This window comes from Bufo bufo, chromosome 4, assembly GCF_905171765.1.
Source record: "Bufo bufo chromosome 4, aBufBuf1.1, whole genome shotgun sequence".
Classification (NCBI taxonomy): Eukaryota; Metazoa; Chordata; class Amphibia; order Anura; family Bufonidae; genus Bufo; species Bufo bufo.
The window spans coordinates 19,088,629-19,108,913 of NC_053392.1; the positions used below are offsets into that span (position 1 = coordinate 19,088,629).

General features: G+C 46.5%; 1 protein-coding gene across 1 annotated transcript in view; it reads left to right on the forward strand.

Annotated features, from left to right (window-relative positions):
• The first annotated feature begins 2,728 nt into the window (after window positions 1-2,728).
• LOC120997018 (antileukoproteinase-like) overlaps window positions 2,729-20,285 on the forward strand; it is a 29,207-nt gene continuing 11,650 nt past the window's right edge. Inside the window, exons 1-3 of the mRNA XM_040426925.1 lie at window positions 2,729-2,857; window positions 5,464-5,613; window positions 19,720-19,869. Coding sequence (XP_040282859.1) covers window positions 2,773-2,857; window positions 5,464-5,613; window positions 19,720-19,869 — 385 coding nt within the window. The 5' untranslated portion in view covers window positions 2,729-2,772. The remainder of the gene's footprint in view (window positions 2,858-5,463; window positions 5,614-19,719; window positions 19,870-20,285) is intronic.

The following is a 20,285-nucleotide window of genomic DNA, read 5'->3' on the forward strand; positions in this document are numbered from 1 at the left end:
AAGAACACACATTGCAGTTATAACTCTCTAAAGAGAACTGTGGAGAGAGACAGATCAAACGGTGCATTAGTTAAGGATACTTATTCAGGTACCATCAGGATTTAGATTCTTGGTAGGGCCCTGTCCAGCTCTTCTCTTGGTTCTTCCGTTTCTACCCATTTGCACTACGGACCAAGGGGACAGGAACGGTAATACTGGAGAAGTAGCTAGATCCTGAACCGGCGTCCATTCCTCAATTGAAATCATAGGGTCCCCAAGTGCCGTCAGGAGTTCCGTTAGATCTTCATGTCAGCGTATTACAAACCTTTTCCTGTCTATTGTAGTAGCAAGTCCAAAAGGAAATAGCCAACGGTAAGGGATTTTCTTTAAGCCTAGAAGATCCATCAGAGGCTTTAGTTGTCTTCTTTTGTAGAAGGTAATGGGAGCTAAATCCTGGAAAAGAGTTAGTTGGTGACATTCAAAGTCCCATTGTGGTGCATCCCTGGCCTTCTTCAAGATGTCTTCTTTGACTCTGAAATCAAGGAATCTGCAAATTACATCTCTTGGAGGATTTGAGGGTTCTGGACGTGGACGTAAGGCCCTGTGTGCTCTCTCTATTTCAATAGAAAGGGGGTAGTGATCCCCTAGAACAGTGTTTCCCAACCAGTGTGCCTCCAGCTGTTGCAAAACTACAACTCCCAGCATGCCCGGACAGCCTTTGGCTGTGCGGGCATGCTGGGAGTTATAGTTTTGCAAAAGCTGGAGGCACACTGGTTGGGAAACACTGTCCTAGAAGATCAATAGCTAGTTGTTTAACTGTGCTCAGCAATGATTATGAGGTATAAGTTTCAAGAAGACCTCGGATTCTTAGATTATTACGACAATTATCTTTATCTTCCACATGAGTGTAAAGCAGATTTAGTTGATCTTGGCAAGAATGGAAATGAGGTTGATCTTGGCAAGAATGGAAATGAGACAGAGATCAGCTACCATATCTTCTAGGGTGTCTACCCGGTGGCCTATTTGTCTGAGGTCTTGTTTGATCTCCTGGAAGTCATGTGCCAAAGGAGATAATGCTTTAGTGAGAGTTTGTTGAAATAAAGTCCTGGACAGAGGTTGATCAGATTGGGAAGATATATGATCTTCTACAGGAAGTATTGTATATTTGTCTGATTGTGGAGTCCCTAAGGAAGAGGTGTCAGAATCCGCAGGTGATTTAGTGATAAACTATACCATATTTCCCTTGGTTTGAGAGGCTTTAGAAGTCGAGACAGAGTCCTTAGCTTTAGGTTGCCCGTATTTCACCATCACGAAGGCGATGTGCATACACTGAGTGAAGGAGTGATTTTAGCAGGTTGCTGTGTCACATATATATCTTAGATAGCAGCAGTAATATATGGAGAATAACCCATATCAAGGAGATCCGGGTTAGGGTTCCGCAAACATGGAGGCTCTTTTAGCAGATTATAATGAAAGAGCTGAGATCTTCAGACCTCCCCTAACACACAAGAGGGGGTCCAGCAATATAAATTTAGGCTTGGCCTATAAGATGGAGGTAGTAAGGGTAATAATCCTCCCGAGGAAAGTATAATGCCTCTGGGTGCACAGTACTTATATCTTGACTAGCTAAGTCTTTGGCCTATGATGCTGCAGAGCAGTGAGAAGGGGAATATAGTCTGTCCCTTCTAAGGTAGAGACTAAGCGAGTTATTGGTGATGTAGAAGGCTCTGGATTTAAGTGAATATCTCCTCTCACCTTATGATTTTCCCTGATGTGTATCAAGGGCAGGAGTAGAGGTCTATCAGCAAGGCCCCAGCGATCCTCAGGCCGCAATGGGATGTAATGTTCTGCATGACTCCGGTCAACGGTGCGTCCACACTCCAGCATTTGACCCAGGGGATTGTATCTCCATTCGGTAGCTGGTCCACATAGACCCGATTGGTCCCCAGGTGGTAAGCGGGTTCCAAAGACCGCTACGGTTCACTCGCCACCCGGAACTCAAGGATGCGGTCTCTCGAGCGGCACAGACGGCAACCTCACAGGGGCAGCCCACAGTATTGGAAAGAGCCCAGAAGTTCTGACTTGGGCTGGAGAGGGTCAGAATGGGAAAATGTGCCCTGGAAGAGGACTGGTAATTGCAGATGGCAATGGATTCTGTTCTTTTCAGCCGAAGCTCCCACTCTGCATGTCTTCCTCCATCAGCGTATAGCTCGCCCTGCTCTGCTAGATTTATATCAAGCTGACAGCTCATGGGGGGTGTCTCTTCTGCTGCAGCTCAGGGTGTGTGTCCATGCTCTACCTATCACAACTCAGAAGGCAGCTGAAAGATGAAACTGAGCATGTGCGGCCTTCTTAGTGAGCAGGTCAAAGAAATGAGAAAAAGAACAAACAGCAGGTGGCACAATACAGAAACATTTTATTGAATAACTCAGTGGCTATGCTATATTTTTAATTATGGTTTGAAAACTATAGAATATTTTTTGTGGGACAACCACTTTAAGGGACATAAATCCTGTGATCTGAAACCAGTGCTGTGTCATCTGTTCCATGTCCAATGTCTTGTAGATTTAAATAGAAATGTTCTTCTGCCAACAAAGGAACAAAGGAGTTATTGACAATAATTATAATCCAATCATAATTATAGTGGTGTCTTTACCTGATTCTATAAATTGTGAAATCTAGGATTGTAAAAAATCTACACCCTGCCCTGTAGCTTCTCCTCCCTTCCTTCTACATCTCTATAAATGGGGAATCCTTCACCTGGGTGGTTGATATCTCCAGTGCTCAGCAGATATGGCACCAGTGACCAGCGCTCTCATTCTTCTCATTCTGTTCTCTGCAGGATCCTTAGCAGACAACCATGACAAACCACCATCAGGTAATTTTACTGCTGATTAGTCACAGGGATCAATGAAGACCCTTCTAAGTGGTATCTAAAGGCTGATTCACATATTTCAGTTGTGTCTGCTAGTCGACTGTGCTGGATACAACTTATGCCCACAGTGGGCTTCTATCAAATGTCCATAGCTGGACTGAGAAGCGTTGTATGCATAGGGAGAGGTTGAGCTGTGAAACTGATTTCACCAGACACAAAAAAGACCCTATTAGAAACTGTAGTATTAGTAATGCCATCCCTTTTAATTAAGGACATGTATATTCTCAGGGAAAGGGGAAGTGGAGGGGGAACATTCATAAATAAGAACTTATGAGAGTAAGGGGTTTTCAAATATTTTTTTTAAATTTGACCCACGAAAAGGGACTGTATAAATAAAAGAAAAGAAAACCTTACCTTTTATATGCCCTGTCGCTCCAGCACAGTGCTTCAGTCCCACACCCTCCTCGGGTCCTGCAGCAATGGCTTCACACCCACCATTCACATGACCAATTCTGACAATCACTGACCTCAGTGGTTATCTGAGGCTAGTGATTGGCATCAGCGTTCGGGCATGTGAATGATAGAAGTGACATCATACAGTAACTGTGGGAAGAGTGAGAACCAGGACGACTACCCCTTTATTGTACACAACCTTCTTCTCTAGGCCAAGTTTAAAAAAAATTACGAAAATTTTCACCATGATCACTGTAATTGTCTCCATATCTTCGTGGCTTATCCTGTTCCTCTGTCTCCTTTATGTCCCTTAAGCATTACAGTCCAGTGCGAGATGAAAAATTTTCTAAACATGGTCAAGACTCCACTGGTTTTCCTTGTTTTTCCTTGTCTGAGCCAACAACCATAAATAAGTTGTGGGCCTCTACGCATTGACATGTATCCTCACCTTGTAATATCTCCACATGTCCATGCCACCATTTAACCTTTAACAAGTCATCATGCTATAGGTAGAGCTGGAATGTGGGAATCAAGTAAATGCTTTCACCTCTAAAAACTTAGAAACAATTACCATGTGTCTGACCAGTATAACCAGTAGAGCACAATTTTATGATTGTTACCATTTAAAGGGGTTTCTGGGGTCCCAGCAACAATTATTTTTGAGTGACCCTTCCAACTAAAAAAAGGTATTGTCCAAAGCATGCAAACCCCTTAATGGATGGTACACATAAAGAATCAAGAAGTTGTCCAGGGGAGGTCATCCTCATTGATCCTCTGCTGCTCCTCTTCTGACTTTTAACAAGTTCCCACTTGTCTCTGCTTCTCCGTCTGTGGTTAACATTCATGGAAATATCTCTCCACCAATAATTCATTAACCAGGCATCACAAGGCATTTCTTGGGTATTGAGACTGGATCAGGAATCAGCGGGGATCAGGTAAATGTCATAGTGGGAGGGTAGGACTTTTATTCCACTGTGAACCATTTCAAATGTATTTTCCAACAAAACAACTCATTTTTTTACTTATTACTGTCCTCAGTTAAAGGAATTGTATTCTTTGAAAAATAATTGTTAAATAATGATAAAAAGACCTCAGACATCTGGTGTTTAGTCCCTCGGTGATCAGCTGTCAGCTAGAAGGAAACCCTGCAGCACGTGCTTGTTCCGACATGCCTTATGTAACTAGAGGAGCGTGAGATGAAGACCTGGTAAAGGGTGTGGATGTGTGCAGACAAACCAGAGTGAGGAAACTTGTAAATGCGTAGATGTCACTGTCCTGGTGGTGGACATCTGCCAATACACTAATCACTTTTAGGTCTAGGTACAAAACCTCTGTGCAGCAGGAGCAATCAACACGGACATCGAGAAAATCGTATTATTTCGTCTTCATATACAGAATAAGTCATGGAGCATCTACTGCCCTAAATGGGGAAAAAGCGACCTTCAGATTTTAGTTTTATGTTTATAACTAGAGATGAGTGAAGATATCAAAAATCCAATTCAGCTGCTTCGATTAATTTCACAAAGGATCACATTCCATTGAATGTAGTGGGCGCGATGACGGGGAAACAGTGAGCCCCCAATATTGAACCCCTCAGATGCCGCATTTATAACTGATTGAGGCATCTGACACTAAAATTGAGGCCTTTCAGGGGTTAATCAGGGTAAAAATAAAATACATGCTCACCTTATCCATTTGCTCTCCGAGAGGCCGTCATGGCCATCTTGACTAAAGAAACCAAGCGAAACCTTGCGCTGTGACGTGATGACGTCATCATTGAAGACGTCACTGTGCCTGGCCAGTGAGGGGATGTCACACATTTCTTCAATCAAGATGGCCGTTGTGTCCTCTCCGTGAGCAAATGAATGAGGTGAGTATGATTTTTTTTCACTGCCATTTCATAAAAAATAGATTTATTTCTACGAAGCACAAGGAAATTTGGCTTTGTGACAAATCAAATTTTTCCTGAAAATCGTATCAATTTGTTTGACTTTGTTTCACTCATCTCTAATTATCTAGTTATATCGTCTTGGTTTCTTCTGGAGGAGACAATCCAACCAGGGTGCCGATAGATATTTTTCATGTTTTGAACCTGGTTGATATGAGGTCAGTAACTGCATGAAAAGCTTGTGACACAACAAAATCTTTAATTACAGAGAAACCTGGAAAATGTCCACCAGGAGATCCATTGGTACTATGTGTAGATCCATTTCCTGATGGAGAATGCAAATCGGACAGGGGCTGTGATGGAAACCAGAAGTGCTGCAGGGATATGTGCACTCCGACATGCATGAAGCCCTTCACAGGTGAGCACGTTATTTAATAGGATTTGGCACCTGGTGCAGGAGGCGGATTGCGATGCGGTTAAATGACCGGCTCCACCTGATCTGCCAATATCTGCTATAAATTCACAGCTCAGACAATAACCCGTCAGAGGGTTTAATGTATCAAAGTGGTTTGTACAAAGGGGCTAATTTATCACAGACTACCACCCTGTAAGGGAACTTTCACACTTGCGGCAGAATGATCCGGCAAGCAGTTCTATCGCATCTGCATGCAAACAGAAAGCATTTGTAGACGGATCCGGATGCGGAGAAACGGATCCGTTATATATATTTTTTCGCATGCGCCGACCGGAAGGACGGATCCGGCACTAATACATTCCTATTGAAAAAAATGCTGCATTCAGGCAAATGTTCCGTTTTTTTGGGCCGGAGATAAAACCGTAGCATGCTGCGGTATTATCTCCGCCCTGAAGACGGATTGCTCTCCATTCAGAATGCATGGGGATATGCCTGATCAGTTCTTTTCCGGTATAGAGCCCCTAGGACGGAACTCTATGCCGGAAAAGAACAACGCTAGAGTGAAAGTCCCCTAAAACATAGCCTTAAGTCTGTGATTAATTAAAATCTATTATAAAAGCATCTGTCAGCAGCTTTGTCCCTATGACACCGGCTGACCTGTTACATGTGCGTTTGGCAGCTGAAGACATCTGTGTTGGTCCCATGTTCATACGTGCCCGCATGGCTGAGAAAAACTGTGTTTTAACATATGTAAATGAGCCTCTAGGAGCAACGGGGGCGTCACCATTACACCTAGAGGCTCTGCTTCCTCTACAAATGCCGCGCCCCCTGCACTCTGATTGGGTCAGGTGTAATGACATTTATACTGTCTGGCCCTGTCAATCCCAATGCAGAGGACGCAGCAGGTGAAAGACAGAGCGGAGCCTGTAGGTGTAATTGTAACGCCCCCGTTGCTCCTAGAAGCTCATTTGCATAAATTAAAACATCATTTTTCTCAGTAATGCGGGCACGTATGAACATGGGACCAACACAGATGTCTTCAGCTGCCAAGCGCACTTGTAAGGGTCCATTCACACGTCCGTATGTGTTTTGCGGATCTGCAAAACACGGACACCGGCAATGTTCGTTCCGCATTTTGCGGACCGCACATCGCCGGCACTCTCATAGAAAATGCCTTTTCTTGTCTGCAATTGCGGACAAGAATAGGACATGTTCTATTTTTTTTTTAATAAATGGGTCCGCACCTGTTCTGAAAAATTGCGGAATATATGCGGACTCATTTTGCGGACGTGTGAATGGACCCTAACAGGTCAGCCGGTGTCATAGGGACAGTTCTGCTGACAGATGGGCTTTACCATCTCAGAGGTATATTCAGCTTCACTGGAGGCAGAAGTAGGAAATAATACAATAAGTTTATGTTCCAAATTGTGGACCTGTGAGCACTCCGAGCCTCATCGTATGACCAAGAAGATTCAGTGTGCCCCTAGAAGTAATGTTATCTAAAGAAGGATACTGCCATTAGGAACATTACATTACTTACCCTGTACTGATCCTGAGTTACATCCTGTATTATCCTCCAGAGCTGCACTCACTATTCTGCTGGTGCAGTCACTGTGTACATACATTACTTACCCTGTACTGATCCTGAGTTACATCCTGTATTATACTCCAGAGCTGCACTCACTATTCTGCTGGTGCAGTCACTGTGTACATACATTACATTACTTATCCTGTACTGATCCTGAGTTACATCCTGTATTATACTCCAGAGCTGCTCTCACTATTCTGCTGGTGCAGTCACTGTGTACATACATTACATTACTTACCCTGTACTGATCCTGAGTTCCATCCTGTATTATACTCCAGAGCTGCTCTCACTATTCTGCTGGTGCAGTCACTGTGTACATACATTACTTACCCTGTACTGATCCTGAGTTACATCCTGTATTATACTACAGAGCTGCACTCACTATTCTGCTGGTGAAGTCACTGTGTACATACATTACTTATCCTGTACTGATCCTGAGTTACATCCTGTATTATACTCCAGAGCTGCACTCACTATTCTGCTGGTGAAGTCACTGTGTACATATATTACTTATCCTGTACTGATCCTGAGTTACATCCTGTATTATACTCCAGAGCTGCACTCACTATTCTGCTGGTACAGTCACCGTGTACATACATTACTTATCCTGTACTGATCCTGAGTTACATCCTGTATTATACTCCAGAGCTGCACTCACTATTCTGCTGGTGCAGTCACTGTGTGCATACATTACATTACTTATCCTGTACTGATCCTGAGTTACATCCTGTATTATACCCCAGAGCTGCACTCACTATTCTGCTGGTGCAGTCACTGTGTGCATACATTACATTACTTATCCTGTACTGATCCTGAGTTACATCCTGTATTATACCCCAGAGCTGCACTCACTATTCTGATGGTGCAGTCACTGTCTACATACATTACTTATCCTGTACTGTTCCTGAATTATATCCTGTATTATACTCCAGAGCTGCACTCACTATTCTGATGGTGCAGTCACTGTCTACATACATTACTTATCCTGTACTGTTCCTGAATTATATCCTGTATTATACTCCAGAGCTGCACTCACTATTCTGATGGTGCAGTCACTGTGTACATACATTACTTATCCTGTACTGATCCCGAGTTACATCCTGTATTATACCCCAGAGCTGCACTCACTATTCTGCTGGTGCAGTCACTGTGTACATACATTACTTATCCTGTTCTGATCCATAGTTGCATCCTGTATTATACTCCAGAGCTGCACTCACTATTCTGCTGGTGCACTCCCTGTGTACATACATTACATTACTTATCCTGTACTGATCCTGAGTTACATCCTGTATTATACTCCAGAGCTGCACTCACTATTCTGTTGGTGCAGTCACTGTGTACATACATTACATTACTTATCCTGTACTGATCCTGAGTTACATCCTGTATTATACTCCAGAGCTGCACTCACTATTCTGCTGGTGCAGTCGCTGTGTACATACATTACTTATCCTGTACTGATCCTGAGTTACATCCTGTATTATACTCCAGAGCTGCACTCACTATTCTGCTGGTGCAGTCACTGTATACATACATTACATTACTTACCCTGTACTGATCCATAGTTACATCCTGTATTATACTCCAGAGCTGCACTCACTATTCTGCTGGTGGAGTCACTGTGTACATACATTACTTATCCTGTACTGATCCATAGTTACATCCTGTATTATACTCCAGAGCTGCACTCACTATTCTGCTGGTGGAGTCACTGTGTGCTATTACCTCTAAAAACTTAGAAACAATTACCATGTTTCTGACCAGTATAACCAGTAGAGCACAATTTAATGATTGTTACTAGAGATGAGCAAATCGAAGTTGACGAAGTGAAATTCGTTCTGAATTTTAGGAAAAATTAGATTAGCAACGAATGCGAATTTCATTGCGCTTCGTGTGGTTTTCCTAAAATGGCGGCTACACGTGTGATGACTGAGGACATGGAGCAAGGAACTCTGGGAAGGCGGGATCACCCAGATTGACATGCATGCATGCAGCCAATCAGCAGCCAGCCAGCACTGTGATATCACAGCCCTATAAATACGGCAGCCTTTTTAGATTCTGCCATTTTCCAGCGTTCTGAGTGCAGGGACAGACATGAGAAGGCGCTAGGGACAGCGATTGGAAAAACATTATTGGGGAAAAAAGACAGACAAAACGATTTATAAGTGCAGGGAAAGGATAGGGAGGAATCATTCCACAGCATCTTAGTGCAGGGAGAGACGTCAGAAGGCGCTAGGGACAGTGCTAGGAAAGGGATTTACAAGTGCAGGGAAAGATTATTTGGGGATCCAAATAGCCATTATACAGCTCTGTCATTCCAGCTATTTGTCCTGGGGGTGCAAGTGCTATCTGTGGAAAAAGAAAAATATCTACGCACTTCACTGCTGCAGGTTTTTCTGGTGAAAGCGTATAGGGGCGTATTTCAGTTAAAAAAAAGAAACACATATACGCACTGCACTTTTGCGGTGATTTCTGGTGAAAGCACATAGGGGCGTATTTCAGTCCTACCAAAAAATTATATATGCACTTCACTGTTTAGGTTTTTTCCGGCTAAAATCGTATAAGGGCGTTTCTATCATGAGAAATAACGTTCTGTAGCGACGGGCTGATGTCAGCAGTACATAACAGTGTGCTCTATAACTCCATGCCCGCCGACGTTCTCTTAAAATAAAGACTTTTAAAATATGCTAATGAGCCTCTAGGTGCTATGAGGGCATTGCTTCCGCACCCCGAGCCTCGGTCTATGCACCCTTTGGCACGCCCAGGTCCAGTTGATTGACTTTCAAGTTCTCCTCAGTGTACTGTAAATCTCACGCCTGCGCCGTCTCTTTTAGTATTCGGCGCAGTGAGTGAAGGATGTGCTCCTGCTGCCGGCATCCTTCCTTCGGTGCAGGCGCAGTGACGAAGCCGGCAACAGGAGCGCGTCCTTTACTCACTGCACCTGCGCCGAATACTAAAAGTGACGGCGCAGGCGAGGGATTTACGGGACACTGAGGAGAACTCGAAAGTCAATCAACTGCACCTGGGCGTGACAAAGGGTGCGTAGACCGAGCCTCTAGGTGCTGCAGCAACCTAGATGCTTCATTAGCATATTTTAAAAATCTTTATTTGAAGAGAACGGCGGCGGGCAGGGAGTTATAAAGCACACTGTTATGTACTGCTGACATCAGCACATCGCTACAGAACGTTATTTCTCATGACAGAAACCCTTTAACAACAAGAAAAATCTCTACGCACTTCACTGCTTAATTTTTTCCCAGTGAATGCTTATAGGGGCGTATTTCAGTAACAACAAGAAAAATATATTATCTATTCTCTTCTACAATTATTTTTGGGTGAAATCGTATAGTGGCCTATTTCAGTACAACAAGAAAAATATATTTGTCGCTTTTAGGATTGTTTTAATTTGTTTTTCATTTATTTAGTTCAGCTAAAAGTATGTCAGGCAGAGAAGTACCAGGCCATGCACAGAGAAGTGGCAGAGGCCTAAATGTTTCTGGCGCAGGCAGAGGTCGCAGCAGAGTAAGGGGTCGTGGCAGCAGGAGTCGCAGCGCGAGCAGCGTGAGCTCCCAGCGTCATCTAGCGGGCATTTCTTGACCAGCAACCCACCGGTTCTTGATTGGTTAACTCGGTCATCCACGTCATCACAAGTGACCTCAGACACCCCCAACAGTCAGTAGGTTCGTCAGACACAACCCTTAGTTGGCATGGCCATGGAGCAGGCCCTGTGCCCTCATCTGTCCTCAACCTGCCTCTGTCCTTTGCTGTTCCATCACCCACAGTACTATTGCATGCTGTGGGCTCAGCTCCACTATGCAGCGAGGGCGAGCTAATAGAGGGCGGTCATCAGCTACTGCCCTGCCAAGATCTGGAGGAGACATCCGCCACTTCCTCCGCTTGGCGGGCAAGTAGTGATGAGGAGAGTGGCATGGGAGGTGGTGTTTCGAGCGGTCAGAGCATTGAGGAGGACATCAGTGACGTACAGACACTACTCGATGATGAAGCCTATCGCACTTGGGAGCCGGGTGCAGAAGGGGCTTCATCATCAACAGGAGAAGGGGGTGGAAGCTTGCCTGTGAGACAGCAAGTCGATAGGGGGGCCGGGAGTCAGCAGAGTGACAGCAGTGTAAGGTTGGGAACCAAACGGGCATGGGGTAGACCACAGCTTCGCAGCAACTTACCTGTCCAGGAAGTAGTGGTGCAGGAGTTCACGGAGGCAGCGGCGGTAGCAGCCAGTCAGTGCGGACTGTTAGGGGGGAAATCATCTACTCGGCGGTGTGGCAGTTTTTTTGTGAAGCTGCCGGCGGAGGTGAACGTGGTCATATGTAGAATCTGTGGGCAGAAAATGAAGCGTGGCCAGGGGGCCAAGGTTGGCACTACGGCCCTGCATCAACATATGCAGCGTTGCCATCCAGTGGCCTGGGAGAACCGTGGCGCCAATGTGGTGGTCCAGCCTGCCGCATTAACCGCTGCATCACCCACTGGCATGCACCCGGTTTCAGCCAGTCAAGGCTCCACCACCTCAGCCCAAAGGAGCTGTCTGTCAATCCCTTCTTCTGCTGGTCCCCATGCTCCTCCTACTTTTTGTCACGCATTCAGTCAGCAAACTGAATCACCGATGCGATTGCCAAGAGACAGCAGTATGCGTGCATGCATCTAACGGCGCAGAAGCTGAACGTGCTCCTGTCCAAGTTGCTGGTGCTCTAGTCCCTCCCTTTCCAACTGGTGGACTCTGCACCTTTCAGAGAACTGATGGCTTATGCTGAGCAGAGTTGGAAAGTCCCAAGCCATCATTTCTTTGCCAAAAAGACAGTACCAGACCTGCACAAACATGTAGAACAGAAGGTGGGCCAGTCCTTGAGCATGTCGGTGTCTGCCAAAGTGCACGGCAGCGCCAACGCGTGGAGCTGTAACTACGGTCAGGGACAATATAGCGGGTCCTGAAGTCTTCCACCCATCTGCAAGACATCCTAAAAATGGCCAGGAAACTTTGCATGCACTTCAGCCACTCTTTCACCGCAAAGCACACCTTCCTTGAGCTGCAGCGGCAGAACGGCATCCCCCAACATAGGCTGATAGGTGATGTTTCCACCCGTTGGAATTCCACCCTCCATATGTTAGACCGACTGTATGAACAGAGAAAGGCCATAAACAATTTCTTGATGATCCTATGGGATAGGAGTACTCGCCTGTGTAACTTTGATGTCAGCCAGTGGCAGCTCATGCGTGACACCTGCCGTTTGCTCAGGCCCTTTGAGGATGCCACGTTATTTGTCAGTCGCCAGGACTACGGGATGAATGACGTCATTCCACTTCTTCATGTCCTGGAACAGATGCTGGTAACAATGGTTGGTCAGGGAACTAGAGATGTGGCGCTTAGATCTCACGTCCGCATGAGCCCTGTGGGGGCTGAACTGGAAGAGGAGGAGGAGGTGGAGGAGGACATTGAACCACAGGCATTGTTTAGCGAAATGGGTGGTTTTTCTACTCAGGTGACAGGAGAGGGGGAGCAGGAGCAACCAGAAGAGCTTCAGGGCGATGAGGAAGACGAGGCAGAGGACCCAGACACACCGTGGCAGTATGCAGTGGAGATGGAGGCAGGGAGTCCCTCCAAGTCACTTGCACAAAAGGCACAATGCATGCTCACTTGCTTGGGTAGTGACAGCCGAATTGTCACCATTCAGCAGAGGGATGACTTCTGGCTCTCCACCTTGTTGGACCCTCGCTACCGGTCCAAAATGGGTGCTTTTTTTACACGCACTAAGAAGGAAGACAAACTAAACTGCTACAGAGACATGCTATGTTGTCAGTTGGCCGCTGCCCATCTGCGCCATCGTCCATCCTCTCGCAGGTCTGACCTGTGGGGCCCTCTGCGCTCACGTTACACTGCCATGGCTGCTGGAGAGGGGTGGCAGGAGCAGTAACAGTTCCATCAGCAGCAACCTGAGTCTACAGTCGCTGATGAGTAGCTTTCTCCACCCGCATAGTGAAGAAACTACTCACCAGCAGCAGCAGGTAGACCTGGAGCAGGACCTGAACCATCAGATGGTGGCAAACTTGGACAGAACCCTGCTACCCCACATTGAGGATCCGCTGGACTACTGGGCAACCAAACTGGATTTGTGGCAGCAACTAGCAGAGTTTGGCCTTGAAAAGCCGTCCTGCCCGGCCAGTAGTGTGGAATCAAAGCGGGTGTTTAGTGCGGCGGGGGCCATAGTTACCCCAAGAAGAACTCGCCTGTCCACCCAAAATGTGGAGAGACTGACCTTTGTCAAGATGAATCAGGCGAGGATCAGCCAGGATTTCCACCCACCAATTCCAGATGCATCAGACTAGATCATCCATGGTGCCACACCATCACTTTGACAAAAGATACAGTTTTTTTCTTTCTACCTGACTCAGCTATTACTCTGATGCTGCCACCCACATGATGCCACACATCTGATGCCAAGTGGTCCTTCTTTCACCCACCTTCGTCAGATGGTACTGGTAATGCAACCCACCACCCTACTCTCTCACTGGGTAACTTTGTGGTCTCCTGATGCAGCTGCTTCTGCCATCTCCACACTGTCACCTTGCAACTCTGTGGTATCCTGATGCTGATGCTGCCGTATGCACACTACAGTATGTCACCTTGCCACTGTTAAGTATTCTAATGCTGCTGCTGCCTTATCCACACTGTCACCTTGCCACTCTGTGGTATCCTGATGCTGCTGCTACTGCCATCTCCACACTATGTCACCTTGCCACTTTGTGGTATTCTGATGCTACTGCTACTGCCATCTCCACACTATGTCACCTTTCCACTCTGTGGTATTTTGATGCTGATGCTGCTGTCGTATCCACACTATGTCAACTTGCCACTCTGTGGTATCCTGATGGTGCTGTTGCTGTATCTACACTATGTCACCTTGCCACTGTTTGGTATCCTGATGCTGCTGCCTTATCCACAGTCACCTTGCTACTCTGTGGCCTCCTCCTGGTACTTCTGCTGCCGCCACCTCCACTCTCTGTCATTGTGCCACTCGTAGGCCTCCTCATACTGCTGCCACCGCCAGACTCGGTCATTGTGCCACACTGTTTTCTCCTCATGCTGCTGCCAACTCTATACTCTGTCGTTGTGCCATGCTGTGGCGTCCTCCTGATGCTGCTGCCGCCACCTCCAGACTCGGTCATTGTGCCACTCTGTGGACTTCTCAAGCTGCCGCCACCTCCAAACTCTGTTATTGTGCCACTTGTAGGCCTCTTCATACTGTTGCCAAGTCAAAACTCTGTTAATGTGACACTCTGTGTTCTCCTCATGCTTCTTCCATCTCCATACTCTGTCATTGTGCCACTCTGTGGTCTCCTCATGCTGCTGCCACCTCCACACTCTGTTTTTGTGCCACTCGTAGGCCTCCTCATACTGCTGCCAAGTCAAGAATCTGTCATTGTGCCACTCTGTGGCCTCCTCCTGATGCTGCTGCCGCCACCTCCACACTGCCATTGTGCCACTTTGTGGCCTCCTCCTACTGCTGCCAACTCCAGACTGTGTCATTGGGCCACTCTGTGGCCTCCTCCTGATGTTCGACCTCACCACTATTTCATAGGTCCACTCTTTGGACTTCTTTTGCTGTTCCCACCCTCCCCACTTCATGACTCGGCCACTATTTTGGCTTTTGGCCTGGCTGACATCATCATTTATTTGACCCTTCTTGTGATCTGTCAGAAGGAAGGAAAAATGAGACGCACAACAGAACCTGTCTGTGTAGCAGCTGTAAGGCCTGTATGGTCCCATCAGAATTGGCTTCTGATTTGGTAGCCAAAAGCAGGAGTGGGTACAAAACACAGAAGACATGAAAATATTCCGTTCACGTGTCATCTCTGTTTTGGATCCACTCCTGTTTCTATTTGGCATTAGCAATACTGATGGATTACTGACCAAATGCTGACCGAGTGAAGGCGGATGCTCCACAGACAGGATCCGTTTTTTTGTGGGTTATTGTCAGGGCTTTTGTTTCTCAGAGAAAAGGTGGTGGAACTCACCCCCCCTCCCCTGGCCACACCCCTACCCACCCCTAGGACCCCTTAAACCGCCCCTTTAGAGAACAGGGATGCAAGTAAAATTTGGGGGGCTATAAAAGTCCAGCCCAGCAAAGAAACCCCCCAGATGGGGATGGCACTGTTAATGGGGGATCTGGGGATGGCACTGGTAATGGGGGATCTGGGGATGGCACTGTTATGGGGTGGAGGATCTGTGGATGGCACTGTTATGGGGGATCTGTGGATGGCATCCCCAGATCCCCCATCCTATAACAGTGCCATCCACAGACCCCCACATCCTATAACAGTGCCATCCACAGACCCGCCCCACCCCATAACAGTGCCATCCACAGACCCCCCACACCCCATAACAGTGCCATCCACAGACCCCCCCCACCCCAAAACAGTGCCATCCACAGACCCCCCCCTTAACAGTGCCATCCACAGACCCCCCCACCCCATAACAGTGCCATCCACAGACCCCCCACCCCATAACAGTGCCATCCACAGACCCCCCCCTTAACAGTGCCATCCACAGATCCCCCACCCCATAACAGTGCCATCCATCCACAGACCCCCCCACCCCTTAACAGTGTCATCCACAGACCCCCTATTGCCGCTCCAGTACAGTTATAAAATGTGTAATTCAATGAATAATGATTCATGCTGCCCCCTCTGTAGTATAACATTCAATATATTGTACTCACAGGGCTACTGTTATATCGTAATGCAGGCCAGCCGGGCAGACGAGCCCCAGAGTGACTGACTGACGTCACGTGCCTGCGCCGCCTGCTTCATTCATAAAGTAGGCGGCGCAGGCACGTGACGTCAGTCAGTCACTCTGCCGCTTGTCTGCCCGGCCGGCCTGCATTACGATATCAGTAGCCCTGTGAGTACAATATATTGAATGTTATACTACAGAGGGGGCAGCATGAATCATTATTCATTGAATTACACATTTTATAACTGTACTGGAGCTGGGGGCCGGAGAACAGGGAACGCACCGGCCCCCAGCTCCTCCTCCCAGTCCCTCCCCGCTGATACATCGCAGCCTGCGATGTCAAAAGGTGGCGGAACGCCAGAAAAAAAGCCCTGTTTATTGTTCTGATGGATCAGAGGAAGGGAAAAATAATCAGTGACGTCAACACAAACCTACTGCTGACCCCCTCTCCACTCTGTCGGGGGGCTCTACATGTATAAGCGTGTAATTGAATAGGTTCTGTAGACATCTATGTGGAATCAGCTGACGACGGTGTAAAAGGAGTGCGCTTCTTCTTGGCGCTAACATCGACCTGTGAGGCTGAGTTCACCCTTTGGTTATTTAGTCAGTTTTGGCCCGGTGACTGCCCTAATAAGTGAAGTGTGCAGTGATTCTAAGAGCGACGCCTGTCATCTGCATGTCATACGGACTCACAGTATTATTTCACTACCACAGCACACTCCCTATGTGTGTTACTGCAAGACACAGTGTTCTACACCACTATACAGGCACAGTGTTCTACACCACTATACAGGCACAGTGTTCTACACCACTATACAGGCACAGTGTTCTACACCGCTATACAGGCACAGTGTTCTACACCCATATACAGGCACAGTGTTCTACACCGCTATACAGGCACAGTGTTCTACACCCATATACAGGCACAGTGTTCTACACCACTATACAGGCACAGTGTTCTACACCAATATACAGGCACAGTGTTCTACACCACTATACAGGCACAGTGTTCTACACCCCTATACAGGCACAGAGTTCTACACCACTATACAGGCACAGTGTTCTACACCGCTATACAGGCACAGTGTTCTACACCCATATACAGGCACAGTGTTCTACACCACTATACAGGCACAGTGTTCTACACCACTATACAGGCACAGTGTTCTACACCACTATACAGGCACAGTGTTCTACACCCCTATACAGGCACAGTGTTCTACACCCATATACAGGCACAGAGTTCTACACCCATATACAGGCACAGAGTTCTACACCACTATACAGGCACAGTGTTCTACACCGCTATACAGGCACAGTGTTCTACACCGCTATACAGGCACAGTGTTCTACACCCCTATACAGGCACAGTGTTCTACACCACTATACAGGCACAGTGTTCTACACCACTATACAGGCACAGTGTTCTACACCCCTATACAGGCACAGTGTTCTACACCACTATACAGGCACAGAGTTCTACACCACTATACAGGCACAGTGTTCTACACCCCTATACAGGCACAGTGTTCTACACCACTATACAGGCACAGAGTTCTACACCTCTATACAGGCACAGTGTTCTACACCACTATACAGGCACAGTGTTCTACACCCTATACAGGCACAGTGTTCTACACCACTATACAGGCACAGTGTTCTACACCCCTATAAAGGCACAGTGTTCTACACTCCTATACAGGTACAGTGTTCTACACCACTATACAGGCACAGTGTTCTACACCCCTATACAGACACAGTGTTCTACACCCCTATACAGGCACAGTGTTCTACACCCCTATACAGGTACAGTGTTCTACACCACTATACAGGCACAGTGTTCTACACCCCTATACAGGCACAGTGTTCTACACCCATATACAGGCACAGTGTTCTACACCCCTATACAGGCAAAGTGTTCTACACCCCTATACAGGCACAGTGTTCTACACCCCTATACAGGCACAGTGTTCTACACCACTATACAGGCACAGTGTTCTACACCCCTATACAGGCACAGTGTTCTACACCACTATACAGGCACAGTGTTCTACACCACTATACAGGCACAGTGTTCTACACCACTATACAGGCACAGTGTTCTACACCCCTATACAGGCACAGTGTTCTACACCGCTATACAGGCACAGTGTTCTACACCATTATACAGGCACAGTGTTCTACACCACTATACAGGCACAGTGTTCTACACCACTATAAAGGCACAGTGTTCTACACCCCTATACAGGCACAGTGTTCTACACCACTATACAGGCACAGTGTTCTACACCGCTATACAGGCACAGTGTTCTACACTAATATACAGGCACAGTGTTCTACGCCGATATACAGGCACAGTGTTCTACACCACTATACAGGCACAGTGTTCTACACCACTATACAGGCACAGTGTTCTACACCACTATACAGGCACAGTGTTCTACACCACTATACAGGCACAGTGTTCTACACCACTATACAGGCACAGTGCTCTACACCCCTATACAGGCACAGTGTTCTACACCACTATACAGGCACAGTGTTCTACACCACTATACAGGCACAGTGTTCTACACCACTATACAGGCACAGTGTTCTACACCACTATACAGGCACAGTGTTCTACACCTCTATACAGGCACAGTGTTCTACACCACTATACAGGCACAGTGTTCTACACCTCTATACAGGCACAGTGTTCTACACCACTATACAGGCACAGTGTTCTACACCCCTATACAGGCACAGTGTTCTACACCACTATACAGGCACAGTGTTCTACACCACTATACAGGCTCTCTGCAGCCAGGAAATAGACGTTTTTTAATGAAATTTGCATAGTGGGAGGGCAGGAGTTTTTTTTTATTATTATTCCACTGTGAACCCTTTTAAATGTATTTTCCACCTACACAACTCCATTTTTACTTATTACTGTCCTCAGAAATGTATTCTTTGAAAAATAATGATAAAAAGACCTCAAACAACTGGTGTTTAGTCCCTCGGTCATCAGCTGTCAGCTAGAAGGAAACCCTGCAGCACGTGCTTGTTCCGACATTCCTTATGTAACTAGAGGAGCATGAGATGAAGACCTGGTAAAGGGTGTGGATGTGTGCAGACAAACCAGAGTGAGGAAACTTCTAAATGTGTAGATGTCACTGTCCTGGTGGTGGACATCTGCCAATACTAATCACTTTTAGGTCTAGGTACAAAACCTCTGTGCAGCAGGAGCAATCAACACGGACATCGAGAAAATCGTATGATTTTGTCTTCATATACAGAATAAGTCATGGAGCATCTACTGCCCTAAATGGGGAAAAAAGGGACCTTCAGATTTTAGTTTTATGGTTATAACTAGAGATGAGTGAAGATATCAAAAATCCAATTCAGCTGCTTCGACAAATGGATCATATTCCATTGAATGTAGCGGGCGCGATGACGGGGAACAGTGAGCCTCCGTCATTGAACCCCTCAGATGCCGCATTCATCACTGATTGAGGCATCTGACACTAAAATTGAGGCCTTTCAGAAGTTAATCAGGGTAAAAAAAAAATATTGTACATACTCACCTTATCCATTATCAAATGTTTCCAGAAAATGGTATTAAAGTCAATTCGTTTCTCTCATCTCTAATTATCTAGTTATATCTCCTTGGTTTCTTCTGGAGGAGACAATCCAACCAGGGTGCCGATAGATATTTTTCATGTTTTGAACCTGGTTGATAAGAAGTCAGTAACTGCATGAAAAGTTTGTGACACATCAAAATCTTTAATTACAGAGAAACCTGGAAAATGTCCACCACAAGATCCATCGGTAAGATGTACTTTTCCATCTCTTAACAAAGCGTGCTACTCGGACAGTGACTGCGGTGGAAACCTAAAGTGCTGCAATAATCCGTGCAATCCGACATGCATGAAGCCCTTGACAGGTGAGCACGTTATTAAACAGGATTTGGCACCTGGTGCAGGAGGCGGATAGTGATGTGGTTAAATGACCGGCTCCACCTGATCTGCCAATATCTGCTATAAAAGCATCTGTCAGCAGTTTTGTCCCTATGACACCGGCTGACCAGTTACATGTGCACTTGGCAGCTGAAGGCATCTGTATTGGTCCCATGTTCATACGTGCCCGCATTACTGAGAAAAATAATGTTTTAACATATGTAAATGAGCCTCTAGGAGCAACGGGGCGTTGCTGTTACACCTAGAAGCTCCGCTCTCTCTACAAATGCCGCTCCCCCTGCACTCTGATTGGCTCAGGTGTAATGACATTTATACTGTCTGGCCCTGTCAATCCCAATGCAGAGGGCGCAGCAGTTGTAGACAGAGCGGACCCTGTAGGTGT